This window comes from Puntigrus tetrazona, chromosome 7 (assembly GCF_018831695.1).
Source record: "Puntigrus tetrazona isolate hp1 chromosome 7, ASM1883169v1, whole genome shotgun sequence".
Classification (NCBI taxonomy): Eukaryota; Metazoa; Chordata; class Actinopteri; order Cypriniformes; family Cyprinidae; genus Puntigrus; species Puntigrus tetrazona.
Window position 1 is genome coordinate 18,400,554 of NC_056705.1, and position 18,770 is coordinate 18,419,323.

An 18,770-nucleotide genomic window follows, 5' to 3' on the forward strand; every position below is an offset into this window, starting at 1 on the left:
GCTTGTTTCATGAAAAAGAAAAAAAGAAATAGACTTAAACGTCTCAAACTTTTATTTTGAAATAAATTGTAACCGGAAGTTTAAGAAACATTTCCCTCGGTGTTTATAATAGCCACATGGATCTGGAAAAGTAGTGGAAGGCGTAAGGAGGTTTTTTGAATGGATCACTTCGATAAGGATTTAGTCGATGCGCTTAAAGACATTGTCAAAGCTGGAAACTGGCAGTGTGTGGGAGATAAATCTAAATTTAAGTCACCATGCACAAAGTAAGCGCCTGTCATTGTATAAATGCACACATAAATATACGATGCTCTTGAACGTTATGTTCAATAAAACATAACCTTTTGGGAAGGAGATTTAAAAAAAAGTATATTTTAAAATTACATTTAGACATGACATTAGAATCTGTTTAAAATGCACATGTTTTTGAATTGCTAAAACATAATGGATGGCTGTTTTGAAAGGCTAAATGGTTTTACAAGGAAATGTCATAAAATTAGAGAAATACAGTGGGGTCCAAACACTTGCCTGTATTAAAGAATGACTGTGTATATAGTATTTCCGCCAAGAAGATTTATGTCCGTAAAATATTTCTTCATATGTACACATTTACCCATATTCTATAAAATAATAACCACAATATTTTTAAGGTTTTACTGTGATGATGGAGAGCATATAGTCCTGGTGCATACAAAGGATGATAAATTCTGGGCTATGGATTCATCTTGCCCACATGAAGGTTAGTTGTGTGTAGTCAGATATAATGAACTCTTGTGCGTTATTGCCAAGGTAAGTGATGTGGTTTTAGATTCAGCTTGTCATCACAACTACTGTTAAGTTTTATGCTTTCACGTGGTTCCTCTTGAATAGTCATTTATTTTATGTCCTCCCATACAATGTTATGCAAAACTTCCACTTCTAGGTGAAACATTAGTCATACATATTTGCCTGGCTAATGTTTTATATCTGCTTTATCTCTAATTGAATAACGCCTACTTAACGGATACGAAATAATCACATTACATTTATTTCATTTGTGAACACAAAGAAGACATTTTGAACCAAACAAACCTTGTTGTGATTTGTCAAGACAAAAATTATTGACAAAAAGACATTTCTCAAGATGTTTTATATTCTACACAATAAAGTTCATATAAATTTGTAATTGTTTTTGGTTAAACTATCTCTTTAAGGTTTTTATGTAGCACATATGAAGACAAACAATTTCTTATGTCTTTTATGTTTAAAAACTTTTTTTCTGACAACAGCTAAATATTATGGGTCTTTATGAAAATATCACTGTAATACAGTAAATTGAAGGAATTGTTTTAATATATATATATATATATATATATATATATATATATATATATATATATATATATATATAGAATATAACGATCCATTGCTTAACAGGGGGCCCACTTGAGCAAGGTGATATTGAGGATTTGGGCGACGGGAAACTGGCACTGATTTGCCCGTGGCACTACTTTGATTTCAGCCTTGAAACTGGTTCCTCTTCCACTGGACTGCAGGCAAGTTATTATGATGGTCCAAGTTAACGGAATAGTTCACCAAATAAAAAATAATCTGCATTATAACTGTAACTATACCTTTGGCGTTCAGTGATCAAACTGCTAGAATTCTTGATGTGTCTCATATACTTGTCACCAGAACCAAGTGTATGATGTCCATGTACTGGATGGAAAAGTGTATATAAATACTCAGAGCACACTGTCCCTCTGTCCCATCCCGACGACAAAAATAACCCACCAAGGTGAGCAATGACAAAAAGTATGATCTGTATGGCATGTTATGGTACACAGTGCGTGCTTATGCTGTATTCTTTGCAGATAGTTTGCCTGTGGAAATAACTTCCTCAGAAAACACACTCTGCATTTGGGCCACCAGAATCCTTCACACCCCAGACCCACAGGAAAGGTTTGGAAATACCCTTTAGCGTGTAGGGATTGACTAAACGGTGTCATACTCGTACACTTTTCAAGTAAATGATCGTATGACTTCTGCTTTGTTTGTTTTTTTCTGCGTTGTTTAGGTTTCATTGACCAAGATGGTGCAAGAGAACTGGGACATTGGGAAAATAACGGAGACTGGGGAGGCAAGCCCCCCCGTGCAGCCTAACAGAAAAGACAATCTGACTGTCGTGGAGCCTGGAAAAATCAAACGGGGCAAGGGAGGCACTCTGGTAAACTTTGCTTCAGTTAAACACTAGTTTATCTTCTTCAGTGGAAAGCTATAGAAAAAATGGTTTCTGTTTCAACAGGCGAAGTAGGATTGCTTTACTGCACTCTCTTGCTAATATAGAGCAGTGGGCGATAGACCTGTCCTGGGATGTGATAGCAAGATTCTCTAAATTTAGATTGAGCAATGGTGAGCCGTTGCCTCGCCAGTTCTTTGAAGACTTTGTCAAAGTAGCAGGAGATGAAGCCAAGGTCTGTATGCATGTTTACACCTTTTACTCATTTAGGCCAAATGCTAACTAATTAACTGATTTGTTTGATATCTGCAGCATTATCAGCTACTAGAGCAAAGGATCGTGGAGCTTGGCAGCTTCTTTTTGGTGCTTTACCAGTTCACTACGGTCAGCGATTTCACGTGTTCATCTTTTTTGTCGTAACGTAGATGAGCTTATTAGCCTTTTTTCTTTTTTTAACAAGGTTTGTGGCAATCGGCAACGGATACGTCTCATGACCTCTTGGCGAGGCTAGCCGTAGTGCACATGGTCCACGAGGCCAGGTAAAACACTCGTCTCATGTGCGTCAGATTCTGTCACGTTCGTGTATGTAATTAGTTGTATTTTTACCCAGAGGTTTAGATGCACCCTCAGACTCTGTCGCTTCGCTGCTCAGGGAGACGCGAGCTCAGTGAAGGTGTTGGAGGTGATTTACGCTGATGAAATCACACACGTGGCTGCAGGGCTGAGATGGTTCACATACATCTGCTCAAAAGAAGGACGTGTAAGAGATCTTTGTAAAGCAAACTTTGTAACAGTACAGTTTAAGGGGTGTTAAATCAAATTAAAGTATTTAATCATAAAATCACGCTTTATTTTATTTTTACACGACTTTGCCACTGCAAATAGGCTTGAAATGCTTGCATAGTAGTCTGTTTGCTAACAAGGAAGTCACGTGTTTTTTTCCCCCCTCAATATATTTCAGGATTCCTTGAAAACATTCCATGAATTGGTGAAGTTGCATTTCAAAGGGTTTTTGAAGCCTCCGTTCAACACAGAGGGAAGGAGGACAGCAGGGATGACAGAAGAGGTATACATACCATTGATTAATTTCTGAATAATTCTAGTTTTCGTTATGTTGTTGTTATTTGTTCAACAAATGATAATTTGGTTTATCACCTCTTTTACCTACAGTGGTATGTTCCTCTTGTCAAGCCCTCCAGCTTACAGAAGACCTCCTGATTGGATTTATTTTTATTAAAACAACAATTTTGCATTCTGGAAATTTTTAATGTAAATTAGTGCGTACATGAGCATCGGATGAACCCTAGGCATAAAGAAATCACAGAATGGATTCAGAAATATGTGCATGCATTCCCCCCCACAGAAACAACTGTTTACTGTTTTCTATAATTCTTGTTTAAGAAATGAAATGTGATCACTGAACTTTCATTTTATGATATTTTATTTAAATGCATTAAAAGACAAATAAACCTTGTTAAATACCGTTTCGGCAGTTCAAGGTTTTTGCTGACAGGGGGCGCTCAGAGGATGTTTTGGTTCTGTGTGAAGGGTGTGGTTTAAGCTGCTTCTGAGAAGTTAGATTTTCACTAAAGCTTTTTGAGCAGGTTTTCAGATGTAGTTCGAGGGTCTTACATCGTCATCGTACATCGTTTTAAACTTAATCCAAATTCATAAAAGCATGCACATCCAAAAATAACAGATATGGCACATACATTTTTTAAGCATTTTTTAATAGAATTAAACATTTTCAATAGAAAAGGATGAAATCAGATTAAGTTTAAAGCAAAATTGGCATACTGTTGATCCTAATGACGTCTGATGAAGGTATTTTGGCCTGAAATTTCATGTGTTTGGTTAAAAATACAGTTAAGATTCCTTTAGAACAACTGTACGCTGACTTAGTTTTAAATTCAATCCAAGTCATTAATCCAAGTTTTGTATTAAATGGATAATAAATTATACCTCCACTTGGAATGATAGATCCATCAGTGTAAATACATTGAACATTTTGTCAATCCTTGTCCAAAGGTCATTTGAAATATTTTTATGCATTGCGTCTGTTCTGTTCCTCAGATTTCCCACAGCTCTTATGCTCGGGTTCTTGTTATTTTTAAGGTTATATTTAAACAATTGCAATGAGTCATTACACTGCTGTGAAATTACCCTGAAATATGATAAAAAAAAAAAACTTTTAAACAAACAGTGTACAGCAAACTCACTTGTTTTCTATTGACAATTAATGTTTATTCCTCATGGTTCTGTGAAGATTTTTCATTTTCTTACGATGGAATGTTATGTTGAGAAAAAGACAGTACAAATATGAGCACAGACTCTGTGTGTGTGTGTGTGTGTGTGTGTGTATTACCCAGACGTGACAGAGTTTTCCGTGCTGTTTGAGCCTGTGTCATTGGTTTCACTTCTGCTTTTTGTATTTTTTGTGATTTTTTTCCATCATGCGTGGTGGTGAAGTTTGCAACTGTCTTTAACTCAAGAATAGCTTTATGTCTAATTTATAAAACTACCCACTTTGGTCAATGTATCTACTCTTCAAATGTGTTTCTCCCATATATATACACACTGTACAGGCGTGTTAATGTTGGTCCTGCGTCACAAAAAGCTACTGAAATTTAAAGAACTTAAAGTTACTTAATGCAAAGGTGAATAATAAAAAAATGAATTAAAAAATATAATCGTCGACTTTTCAAACCATAAGTTCATAACTATGGTAAGAGGTTCCAGTCCATTTCACAAAGGAAAGGTTCTCTCTTTTTTTTCTCCAGTCTTTTTCTCCCTCTTTCTTGCCTTTTTATGCATGTGTTTACATATAAATCTTCCTTTCCGTGTGGCTCTTCCCAAGTACCTCTCCACTGAACTGGTAGGTGAGTTTTTCTTGATCTTCCTGACTTCTCCCGTCTTGCCATAGTTTTCTCAGCGCCCTTGCCATCTTCTGGTAGGTCATCTTCTAGGCAGTTTCCCTTCTGTGCCCCCAGCAGTGCGCTAAAGCCTCTTTGTGCTTGGAAGAGAACTGGAATGTTCCTTTTCTCGGTCAACCCACCAGATGCTGTCCTTCATGTCACCATTTACGCAGAAGGTCCAGCAGGAACTGATACATGCGAATTTTTCTTCTTGTTACCTTGAAAAACAAAGGAAATGAACACCTACATCTAGATTCTAAAAAGAGCAGTCAACAGGTTTGCTTCGCTTATCCACAAATCGTTATGGTTGTGTCGCCACGAGCGGAGATTGGTCCCTTACCATGCTCTCCTCCCGTTGTTGATGTGATGTGGTCTCTCATACACTCCTCGTCGGACACCTCTATTGGAGGACTTCGACTTCCAGGGTCATCATCATCTGAGCTGCCGCGCTGGAGAGGAGATGGCTGTACACTGTGAGGGTAGCACACAGATGGCATGACAAATACGTCATCTGGGAAGACATGAATTATCAGACATAATTTTTCAGAGAGCGGACAGACAAAAATAAAGGTTCCAATTAGAGTCAACTGATTAAATTGAACTATTCTAAAGACACGCTGTTGGCCAGAGTCAATATGTTGCTCATCCAGAGATGAAGTACATCCTGGCAAAACATTACTAGTACATCATCCGTTAAGTAAGAGGAATATAGCAAGCGCAAACTCTATACGGCAAGAAACACTTCAGAATCCTTATTTTAATGGGAAATTCTCTATATGTGAGGGAAACCATGTCTGTGCAATCAGGTGGTTTTGAAATGTGTCATCAGGAGATTTTAGCCTTGTTCAACTTTAAAAAAAGAGGAACTTTACATTTTATATATTGCCAATATAGGAGTGTGGGGGTGGGGGTGTCATAAAAAGAATAAATAACATTATTAAGAAATGTATTTTAAAAAAAAAAATAAAACACTCACTTTTTCAGTTAAACCACTTGACTGTAAAATGTGATGAGCCTCATACAGCGGTCTCATGCGATTGCACACACAGTGCTGGGGTAGCAATTTCTTGTGACACGACCCGGTTGAAAAGTCTGATGACTTGAGAAAGTGTCTTCACAAACACATGATAGTCATACAATTTTGAAATTCTAGTAAGACTTTAGTATAAAGATCAATTGTTGGCATTAACTAGCTGTTTATTATTAACATACAGGCTGTTTATTTGCACTTATAAAACGCATATGATTCTATATCACCAATCTTACCCAATACCTAAATATAACAACTACCTTTATAACTCTTAATGAGAAGCAAATTAGGAGTTTACTAAGAAAAAGGTCATAAGCTTTGTTAATAGCGAACACTGGAATTTGAAATAAAGTCACAGAATAAAAAAACAAAACAAATAAAAATACATAATTTTACTATGGATTTGTTACACCCTTATTTTGCACGTAGGCCCTTAAAGGCATGCCTGGTTTTAGAATGTGGCCTATATAATACTTATATCTGCAGTTAACACTTTTCAGTGTGATAAAGTGATACTCATCTACTCAGACAAGAAAGCAACATTGCTCTTCTCTGATAGTTATATTTGTACATACAAGGCTTAAATGCAAAAAAAAGCTGTCACTGCTTAGGGTTTGAGGTGTAAATTACTAATCTACAGAATAACTGCCGCTGAATTTAAAGAACAGCCCCTTTAGAAATCACCATAGTAACTACAGTTACCGCCTAAACTAACAGTTATTGTTGTGGCTTAGCATTAAAAATGCGGTCGCTTGGCATTTGTCACACAAGAAAGTAATAATAATAAGAAAAAAGTTTACACTGTATGAAAGAGATCGCATTGTTTATCGCATGCAATTTATTATGGATTTAGTAGTGGCAGCAATCAAGGTTTACAATATTTACGATTCTGCCTCCAGCGTGTAGAAATCGTCTGGACCTTGGAATCGTCCTAAAATTCAGCTTTGCCATCGTGAGAAATAAATAACATTTAAAAGCATAATAAAACATAAAATGGTTATTTAAAATTGTAATGATGCTTCACAATAAAAAATCTTTTAGTTTTGAATAAATAAATGCAGCCTTGAGAGACTTTTTCAAAACCATCAAAACACAGGGGTTATCAAAGATATACAAAATTAGTTTCATTGTTTCATTATATTGCGCAATTTTCATGAGTTTGTTCGTATGACAGGCAGTATATTAAGCTCGACGTGATGTACTGCTCTTCTGCCATGACAATAGCGAAAAGCTTGCGATAGCTCTTGGCGGTTAGAGTTCGCTCGTTAAAGAACGTCAATCATGAAGGATTTTCGTTATAAAAGATATTCCAAACGATTCTTCAAGTCCCCGATTTACAGAGCGTCATCATTACCTGTTCATTTTCATCGCTTAAAATCAACTAAACAGTTAAACAGATCTGTTTGTTTTTCAAAGCAGTTTTCTGAATGTGGCTATTTTCACCAACTACTATTGAAGCAGTAAATCAACAAATTAACAATGTTTAATGCCTTTATAATTTCTTGTTTCAACAAGCCCTTGCGTGTAAGTCAATTGCAAGCTGTGGATTTGCGTGCTTGTATGCTGGCAAGATTACAGAAAAGTGGTTTTGTTTGTGTAGTGTCGTTCGTGTACGGCAGTTGATGAGTGCGCAGACCGCAGCTGGCGGCGAGTGTTGAAAGCTTGTCAGATAAGGCGTTTGTTGTTAATGCTTACACAGATACGACAACTCAATCAGCATCAACATCTACCAGGTCACAGTTACCAGTATTGCTCGAACTCAGTTTTATAGAACGCAGTTACCTATTTTCTTCAGCCAATAAACCACGTACCGTGTTCAATAAATGGTTATTCTCGGCTTCTGTCACAGATCGCAAATTGCGATGCTGAAGCAAAGGCATGAGCGATGTAAACCACTTTATGGGCAGTAGCGAGGTGATGCTCGGGTCAGGCTCAAATGGCTCCTCGATCATCGCTCGGGAAGATGCATTATCGATGCATGTGCGGTTGCATGCTTGAAGCCTTCAGAAGTGCTTCGGGCAGGTTCTTCAAATTCATTCGATGGACATGATGTATATTATAGTCTTCAAGCGCGATTCAGACATGACAGCGAAGTTGAGACGAGGGCAGGAAAGCATCTCATTCAGCATGTAATAGATTAAATACGTCATTATGCTTTGTGCTAGTCACACCGAGAGCCATGCTCACTAGTTTCGCTGTCCGCCCATTACTCAAGACAAGAATACATTTACTCACTAGGTCTCAAAGTACCTATTTCAGCCATTACCACTGTTTTCGCGTACCTTTGAATAGGTCAGATCGTTGTTTTTCTCGTATTTAATATTTGTGATTTTTCATTTTCAGAATCAACACTAGTCGTGCAAGTTTCATCTTCACATATTTTCGCCGAAGTTACCCGGATTGGTAGTAAAACAAGCAGATCGCAAACGCTTTGCCTGGTTTACGTCATTGTTCTTTCGTAACATACGGGTTATTACCGCCAACAGAAAAGCCGTTACGCAAATTGTTTAACAAGTCAGGGTCAAAGCGAGGAATTTCACATGCTAATTCTTTTACGTTGCAGCAATCTTAAATTCAGAACTGTTTTCAAGCCTTCCTCGTTCGAACTTCGAAAATCAAAGGTTGAGTTAGATGTTCGATCACGACACAAAGCAAGTCACCATAAACCGTACATCACAGTTCTGAAGGTTGGTAACGAAAAAGCAGTATCGTCTCAAAGTTCAAAGTTCCGTTGCCTCAGCTAATACGCCAGGATGCTCATAACTAAATTCAAACATATCGTTCAGACAGAAGTCTTAAATGTTCTACGTTCAGCCTTCTGCCCGTCAGTTATGTTATTCGCTTCTCGTTTCTTGCGTTGTCATCGCCTGGCCGTCGTTTTCCAACGTTCCTCGTTACCAGTTGCCTGCGCATTTTCAATCGTTAGCTTAACAGCGACGACGTTGCTTGTTACGGGCTTTAGTGTTAGCAGTGTTTATTTGCGTCGAAATTGCAGAAACTGCCGATTACATGTTAGCGAGTGGTCGCAGCTCATTTGTCAAAGCATTTTAACTGAAGTGAAGAAGGAAACAAAATTAAATAAATAAAACAGGTTGGTTGTCATTGCTTATCCGTTAAACACTGATGGTTTTCGCTGGTACACTTCGTTATAGTAAAATTCGATATTTATGTTTTACCATCATTTCCGATTGGACAGAAGTCATTTAACATATCAGAAAGCGAATGCTAAAGCGAAGCCTTACCTCGAATAATACTTAGTTGCATTTTCTGTCATCAATTAACAGAAAGTTATTTGCGAAAAGTCTCGATTTTCGAGTTAAAATAAAACTGGTTATTACCACTTGATCAAAATACTTCAATACAGGAATACCAGAGCAAACAGCAAACCGTTTCATTCTGACGTCGTCTGTGATCGATGGTGCTCGATGGCATATTTTCGACTCAAATATAGTTTCTTCTGTTTGCGCCGCCAAGCAAAATAGAGATGGGGGCAAGTGATCAGTTTCATCGACTGAGCTAGTCACCGTGTCGATATCGCACTGTAACATATAGAAAATTCATTTTTGTTAAAATCGCCCAGTATCTTAAAGCAGATGGTGTTCGTTATCCAGCCAGTTCAGGTTACTTTCACTCTCTTCTTTTCGGCGCGTAGAACTATGATCATTATATTATTCTGGAGAAAAACTTTTAATTTAAATACTTTCGAGCATATCAGTTGCGATTACAGGCATTTATTGAGTCAGTATTTTGTAATATCCAAATTCAAATGAATGAATTGCCGTCAATTTTCGGCCGATCTAATTGTTTGTCTACTTAAGATGTTTTAGGTTCAGTATTTGTGCATATTTTATATCTGTGTTTGAAGAAGCTGGAACAACAGTAGTATAGCGTATCTCGAGCCACTAATCGTTTAAATTCACAAAGCTTATTCCACATTGTTACATAAAGACGACGACGTCAAACACAAAACAGCTACAAAAGAAAAAGATCCAAAGTTGTTCTTTCGCCAAAGTTGGTATACGACGACATAGTTCCTTCAGTGCTTGATTACGACAGCAATATGCCAGAAAATTCCAGACACTGCGTACGCACTGTTAACAGCGCACGCATCTATTAGGGATCATTTAGAGAATAAAATACCATTTCAGGATGATACCTCATTTCGTACGAGGCATGGGCCTTCTTTCGCCGCCGACACTGACCTGGCAATTCGATAAAAGTCATGGCTTCAAATCAAACTCCTATCACTGGCAGCTCAACTCCGTTAAATTTCCTTCACTGAAGTCGAAATGACGAGCCTGTCTCTTCAAGATTTGTCACTTTCACCAGTATTCAGCCGCCTGTAAAAGAGCTTTCGTTAGCAGACACGCCGCAGAGTGGCAATTTGGCAGTGTCTAGAAAAGGACAGAGTTTCGTTCGTTACTTGCTTGGGTGGCGTACACCGCTGGAGTGTCTCCTGATTTTAGTACGCGGTGTGATTTTATTCGCAGTTAGCCAGAAGCAGTGCGTTTTTCTCTCAATGGCCATCGAAGCCAGCTGACCTTCCCGTTCACCTCCATGCCGTTTAATGCAGTGATGCCATTTTCGGAAACGTGAATAAAGTTTTATGAACAAATCTTTACAGTTTTACAGATCATTAAAAGGCTTTCTATTTGTGATGATTTTTGCAGGGGAAATTGGCGAAAGTGAATAAAACAAATTAAATATATCACAAATAAAAATGAAATTCACACAACAAATTCATAAATACACTACTTTCACATCTGGTTCAAGCTTCATCTGGCCGTGACAGAGCTCTGGTCGAGATAGTATGGTTGATGGTAAGCCGCATTTCTCATTCGGCATATCAGCAGTATGCTGGGCAAGAGATACACCCGAATGATAATGATGAAATATCTTCATCTTTATCAAATTTTTCTCATTTCAAACCCGACTTTTGTGTTTTTCTTCTGTCATACAGTTAACATTATTGGTGCCACATATTGCTGAACACTATGTAGTTATGAGTTTCATAGTGAGGCTTTACTGAGTTAGACTGCATGCTTGACATGCATTAAAATAATGTGCCCAGTGACTGCACATAGTATAATGCTTGAATGCCATTGTCTCTCGACCATTATCTTCACGTTCGATTCTATCACAGTGCTAAGCTGCAGCATGAAGATAAAGATAAACTCATATATATATATATATACATATAGCATAATAATAGGTCATTAAGTTTTTTGTCTTGCAAGCCTGTTTATTTTTAAAGTGTTTCTGCTTCTTCATTTCATATAGTGACATGAACAGCAAAAAAGATAGCTTGCCCGTAAAAGTACATAACAGTCAAGAGATTGCATGGTGTGGTCGCTTCTTTGAGTACAAGTTCGTATGATTACTTGCCGATTAGCTAATTTCTCATTAGGTAGTTTGTTATAAAAATATATATATATATATATATATATATATATATATATATACACATACATATATATAGTTATATATATATACATTTTTTATGACATTATAAAATATATATTTATACTTGTATATATTTTCATTTTTTATACTAAACTTATTTATTACTGATTTGTTTACAGTTATTATAAAGATTACAAAAAATAGATTGGGAAAAATATATAATCTTCTAAAACTCCATATCTCAATTGTACAGAATTATTCAATTATGAGTTTTTAACATACTCGTTTTCCCAACATAGTGTATGTCCTTAAAGATGAGAATTGTCAATCCTCCAGTTCAGAGCGCAAAACACAGCCATCCTGACTTTTGCTGATCGTCTGAAGATAATTGTTTCCAAGTTTCCTGACAAATACCGATCAATTCGGAATTGAGTAATTAAATAAATGCTTACAAATTAATATAATATCCAGTAAGAGAAACAATATGAAGCTTCAGTAGTAGTTTAAGACACATTTGAAATATCACTTAATAATTGATTGATTAATTAACATTAACTCAATAAAAATGCAGTAATACTGTTCATTGCTATCAGGAGCTAGTTAATTGTGCAGATTACGACTGGTTTCGAAACACAAACTTTAATATCACTCATTTTCGTTAAACAGTTTTTCTTTTTCTCTTCACTTTCAAACATTAAATTAAATCGATCTCTCTGCAGAGAAGAATAATTTTTCATTATCATCTTGTTTGAAAGGATGCAAAGCGTAGCGCACATCGATGAATGGCCAGTACAAGAGCGAATGCTTAATGCAGCCATTTCAAGTTCGATTTCAACAAAGTGAAAGCATATGGTGCTTCGGTAGCTAATGACAATATTTATATGAACTAAAAGCATAGTAGTCTTTTAAGTCGCCACAACAAGTCATCACCATCTTTGTGTTTTGCAGTTAAAAAGGTCACATATATGTCTAAAAAGAAAGAAAAAGAAAAAATGGTTTGAAACGTTTTGCCTTGTAGTACACATTTTATTTACGCAACTGTATAATATTGTAGTAGGTCTTTGTATTTCCATATAACGCTTGACTGTTAAAACTTTTTTCATCGGAACACTTTTGGGAATCAGTTATTAAATATACTTTCTAAATAGTTTCACAGTTAACGCTTGTATTGTATGTTTTCGTTTTCACCATTTATTCACGTATGTTCGCGACACACGCTGTTCGTAATACCGTTAAAACCGATGACTTCGCCAGCCTTCATATATTGTCATACCGCATGTGTCGCAGTTATTTTCAGCAGTCTATTTTTTCAACGCTATTTTGCGTGCGCACAGCGTTTACGCATACGAATAGCGTGCTTTTTGATGAAAATAGTAACTGGGCCTCTTATATCGGCCACGACAGCTTTTTCAGAGGATAAACATTTGATTCGATCAGCTTGCATTTCCACAATGCTCAACATTGACTTTTTCTCCACATAACAGAAATACCTGGTTCATTCTTCACTCAGTTGCCGGTTTCATTGCTTATGAGGCATTTTATTCGGCGCTTAAGTCATGAATGTTCTACCATTACTGCCTTCCTCGTTCTTCAATGTTGCCTTTAGTTTGCCACTCTTTCGCGCACATAAGACCGCGAAAGCGCAATGTTCATAACATTAGCTTCCATATGTACCGATCGAAAAACCTACAAAGAGGTTGCTTCGTTCAAACTGGCAATCTCGACTAGTGAGCCAGTAGTATTTGCTTCATTTACAACTAAAAGTTACCACCGTTCAAATCACATGATGTTTCAATCAAGTAGTTACACAGAAGAAAAGAAAGAAAGAAAGAAAGACAGGTTTGGAATAATGTGAAGATGAGAAAATGAAGATTACGCATTTCACAGATTATGCCATGTTCGCTGAAAACTTCGCTCATGCAAGGCCTATTAATGATTGAAAGGGGAGTGTTAGTTTACTGGCCTTCAGTGATCTGGACAAAGAGAGCTGTGCAATTCTTTCAGCAACATTTCACTTGATTCATAACAACATAATAATTTGCATTTACTGCCAGACATAGTCATGTGCGTACCAGAAATATTCTGCTTCTCATTCTTTAAATACAGCAATAACTGAGAATGGTGCAATGGTCAGGAGTCAGTGAAAAGAGTTAATAGCAAACAGTCATTCGTAGATTAACAGTCTCTCTTCTCTGCTGAGTGACAGTTCACCATTTCGTTTGAGTTTGTTAGTTGGTAAAGTGTTCAGATGTCTGATTCTCAATTGAAACCTGTTGTTTAAAACGTCACCTTCACAGCATTCACACAACAGCTACCACTGGTATCAGAGAAAAAGCAGAAGTAGAGGCTTCTGTCAGATCTGTGTCTCAAACGCAGTGAATGTTGGATGAAAAATTAGAGTGCCTTAACAAAGTTGCTGAGTGACGTTCGTAGCATAACCACTTAACAATTATGTTATTTGATACGTTAATGTACAATACATGATCTTCTGAGAAAGAATGAACTTTTGATTCAGTGTTTGAATTTCGTGCAGAATCTTAATGGTTGTTAATCGATAAAGAAAATTATTTATGATATTACGGACAAGGCTTTACAGTATTTATGTCTAAAAATCGTTTTGTCGCAGTTTTCTTAAAGAGCCTGAAGATGCGATTGCTTGTTGTGCTTTCTTCATAAACATTTCCAGACAGACCGCTTAGTAGATCTCTGTGTGCTTGTATACTGTTGCCATAGCAGCAAAACAAACTCAATGTAAAGACGTAAAGCGTTGCAAAGTTTGACACGAGCTTCCACCAGCTACGGTTGTTTGACTAGTTCGGCGGTCAATCTCACTATTGCATTATTCACCAGTAAGTTAGAAGGTGAAGAGTTTAATCAGCAACAGAGTACATATGTTGCAAAGCTAAAAATTAAATGCACACAACATATGGCATAGAGCTCAGCAGGACAAAATGCCCATCTGTAACTCAGACAGCAAGTCTCGGTCACGCGCCCGGCAATGTCTTTCATACCACAATAGCGATGAATCAACAGAACAATTCAGTGATGCAGTTGCTCTGAAAGGACAGTTCGGTATCAACCGATTGTATCTCAAAACATACGCTCATCTTCACTGCAGACGAACACCATAGTTGCCAGTAGTTTCAGTTAGGTACACCTGGTAGCAGCATGGGGGTGATCAGTGATGGTTTCGGGCTGCACATCATGCAGTGAGACCCAGTACTTCCTGGGTGTTGATGGGGACGCCATCGCAGACCAATGACCATTTCCTGAGGATCCTGCACTAATGGCCAAAACATTGCATGAGCATGCGGCAATGACGATAATGCACAGCATACACTGGCACTGCAGCGGCTGATGAACGCAGAAGGTGACATAGCCTGGGTGAGCAGCAGGAGTCCTCTTCACCAGCATCACGCAGCGACCTGTTCACTACTCGCAAGAATGCTCAAAATGTTACCGTGCAGACTTATTCAGTCATTCTCAAGATAAATTGACAGCTGCATTGGCCACGTTAGGTCCCACATCATAATATTTGCGTTTTAAAATTGCAGTATTAGCTACTAACCAAATTTCTATATATATATATATATATATATATATATATAGTATATATATATATATATATATATATATATATATATATATATATATATATGTGTAATTGTTTAATAATACTTATTAGATGTTATTTCAAAGATTGTAATAAATGATGAATGCTAAATACAAGAGTTAAATATAATAAATGTATAGGTCATGTTCTACTCTTTTGTGAGCATCTGTCTCTTTAATACTTTATGTGAGCTATTGGGATGTGTATGTGTATAATTGTTAGTGTGTAGTACATTAGCTGGTACATATTTACAGTTTAATGTTTATAATTCACATTACAAATAACTCACTGAATGATACATGTAAGCAGCAAATGTAAAATAATCGGAAAACATAGAACGCGAGCGAGCAATTAGGTGCATAGTGCGCAGTGTGCCACCAGAGTAATTGGAGCTTGTTAATGCCTTCGATGCGCCGTACGTAATATGAGTTACTTATATTCTTTTGCTGCAAGAAACAGGTATATGTCATCATAAAGTCAATACGGAGTGCGGCCCAGTTCGTTATGGGTAGCTCGTAGTGACTGCTCGTAACATGTTCCCGAGTTTGTTGACACCTCAGATAACATTTAAATTAAAAATGTTCGATTACGGTCCTTCATTTAAATTCCAACCATGAGGACAGATGAACACGACGTGCCGATCCAGGAACATGTACTCACCAATGCTGAATTAAGACACAGCCTCTCGCTTCACAGGGTTACAGTCAGCACAAATAGTCACCCACCGGTCTTCATAGGTGTTTGAAGCTGAATTCAATGATCATCAAGTCTTCAGACTTACTCCAAAGGTTAGCCGCAGCCCAGTTCGCTTCAGTCGCAGAACGCCTGAGAGGCCCGTTCAGATTTCCATCATTTAGAAAAACCAGCTGCGATCGGTGAACGCATGACAGGCTGCCCAGTAGATTCAGAAAGACGTGAGCAAATGCTGGTTGGTCGAAGCACTGTAGTGCAGAAACACGTTGCGTGCAGCATTACAGCCACCACGGGGTGCTAATACATCAATACTCGTTCGCCGTCCCGCGATGCACATTTTTATGCGCTGCAGTCACACTGCTATTTAGCAGCTAACCAAAGGAACACTGAACAATAAGCCTCATTTTTTAAACAAGCTTTTTAATCAACATTAAGCCAGTTAAAAATTCGTTGTGATTATTCAATAACAAAATTATTGCTGGTCATTTTGTCATTATTGAAAGTTTTGGGGAATAATTTAAATGTTGGTTTAAGACTTGTTGCCTCCATAATGGGCATTTTCTCGCCGTTGCGGAGTTATAATGTGCCAGCACAATGTATAAAGCAACATTCAATGCATAGCGTCAACAGGTTCATTAAAATGGCAAGAAAATAAAGCCACACATGAATGCAGAGTTATCAGGATTTATCTCTGGCTCACGGTAAGCAGCATCAGCTCAGCTCGAGCCTGCTCTGCACTGCTGGCCAGTAATACACAGGAGTTTGTGTGATTGCAAGTGCATGCTGTTAACACGATTTGCCTGCTCGAAGTTCTCACCAGATTGATGTCCATTATGCTCATGCCGACACGAAAGGCCGTATCAAAACTGCTATGACGCATCACTTGATCAACAGCTTCATTGCAACAACTTTTTGATTCGCTCAGTAATAATATAAGGTAAGAGACGTTAACTTCTTGTTTTATGCTTCACTGCTCATAAAAGTGATTAGTTTTCATTTGGGATTTTGAATGTGGGAGACTGAAGTTTCATTTTCAATCTCTCTTAAACTTCAGCGTAATTAAGGTAATTTAGCGTAATGTCATTTATTTACATGCTATAAAATCAAACGTATATAAGATGACGTATAACACGCGTTGACCCTTTGATAACAGCCTCTCGTAAAATATGTTTTCTTTAATACATTATTGTGTTCATAAGCAATAAAGGAAAATACTTTCTTCTATTCTTTCTCTCTTTCAATGTAAAATGTAAAATAAAGACACACAAACTTTTAGATTTTGGCAACTGTTTCTCATTATTTAGTTCATTGCATAGTAGTTTTCAGAAAGACTTTAATCACAGAATTTCTTTTGGGGAACTTGGGAAATTTCTCTGTTTCCCGCATGTAGTTCAAAGACGTGTCTTTTTTCTTTAGACGCTCAGCCTTCGTTTCTTTACTACGTCACATGAGTCATTTCGAGGGCATTTGTTTTAAGTTCGGCCTTTCTAACAGAATTTTAGTAAACATATCAGCTTTCCAGCGCTAGGTAGGTCAATATGTGTTGTGGTGTGATACAGGTGAACATAAACTCAGATCTCTGTAACAAATTTAAAAGGGGAAGACCTGTTAAATGTAAGATTTCAACACTGTATGCAGTGAGCTTTGTTTGACAGAGCAGTTTTGCTTCCTTTCGTTCGCAAAAGCAAGAAAGAGGTTTGGTGGCCTCTCATAATGACACACCATCTGGGACGCCAGCAGGGGAATATCCACCACTTACACTTCATTTTAATCTTGACCAGAACCAATACTACTGAAGCGATCTCTGGTCAGTCATTCATTTACAGACATTATAAAACATCGCCATATAAGATGAAGTCACCATTGTCGTCGCTCTGCAGTGCATGATTACGTGAGCGATACAAATGTAATTGGCAAGACAAAGCCTTTTTGGGGTCGCCGTTCATATTTCATTTACACAGCAGCCGTTGCGCTTACGACTGTTTGTTTTTGCGTACCTCAGCAATTATTTGTTAGCTAATGTTTCCTAATTATCATTTAATCTCGTTCATCATACAGCAAATATGACCGTGTGATTTGCCTATTTGAAAGAAGAGTATCTTATCAAGATACTCCTCTAAAATATATATAGCTGGTATATTTGAGATTTAATTTATTTGCCGAAATTGGGAGGTGATTCGTTTTCAATGCCACGTGAAAATTGTTCTCAAAGTCATTACCATTCGCATGCAACATGCCATATATAGTATAATGCAGGTTCACACTAGCATATTGGCCGGAAAGCAGAGAAAGCTGATTCTGGAGCAGTGTAAAATGTATTGCGTGAATGATAAATCATGCTTCTTCAAGTCTTTGCCAATGTAAAGTTTGGCGGTAAGTGAGACAACAGATTTATATTACCATGGCGCCAGATACTTTCACATCTGTAGTGAAGGGAAATTACTTCAGCATACAAAGACATTTTTGAAAATGCTATGTATGTTATTTCTGGGAAGAGCGGAAGGCTCCTTTGCCCAATATCACTATGCTCAGCACACTGAAAGTTCAGTAAGCTATGTGTGTTTCCATTTCTGCCTCGAATGAACCCCACCTAACACCTATCAACGCTTGAACTGAGAACAGTCAGGGAGCATTAAGCTGCTGGTCATCAGAGCTCGACCATGACGTTTCGCTGAGCAACACGAACAGTGCATTTGATTCATGTCTTTCCTATTCCTTAACTTCTCGCTTCACAGCAGAGACTTGCAAACAAATGCACATAGCCTTCGATAGCTTGTCTTCGTGGCTGCAGGTGCAAGGCTCAGTCATTATCAAACAGTAAAGTGCTCATTCTGCGTCCATGCATTTTCGTGGGGGAGTGGGACGAGGGCGGGCTCATTTTTACCAGCAGACCTTCCC

General features: G+C 37.6%; 1 protein-coding gene, 1 long non-coding RNA gene and 1 pseudogene across 2 annotated transcripts; 2 read left to right on the forward strand and 1 right to left on the reverse strand.

Annotated features, from left to right (window-relative positions):
* Nucleotides 1-21: 21 nt before the first annotated feature.
* On the forward strand, nt 22-2,066 carry LOC122347933 (Rieske domain-containing protein-like). The gene is made up of 6 exons (XM_043243178.1): nt 22-266; nt 651-739; nt 1,417-1,535; nt 1,675-1,777; nt 1,854-1,941; nt 2,057-2,066. The coding sequence occupies exons 1-6, from the start codon at nt 160-162 to the stop codon at nt 2,064-2,066; spliced, it is 516 nt and encodes a 171-aa protein (XP_043099113.1). The 5' UTR covers nt 22-159.
* Nucleotides 2,067-2,606: 540 nt separating this feature from the next.
* LOC122349714 lies at nt 2,607-3,490 on the forward strand. Its single transcript, XR_006251484.1, has 4 exons — nt 2,607-2,757; nt 2,871-2,978; nt 3,180-3,284; nt 3,389-3,490. It is a non-coding gene; the product is annotated as an uncharacterized LOC122349714 (long non-coding RNA).
* A 1,534-nt stretch (nt 3,491-5,024) lies between these two features.
* LOC122347934 lies at nt 5,025-14,980 on the reverse strand (annotated as a pseudogene).
* Nucleotides 14,981-18,770: the final 3,790 nt, after the last annotated feature.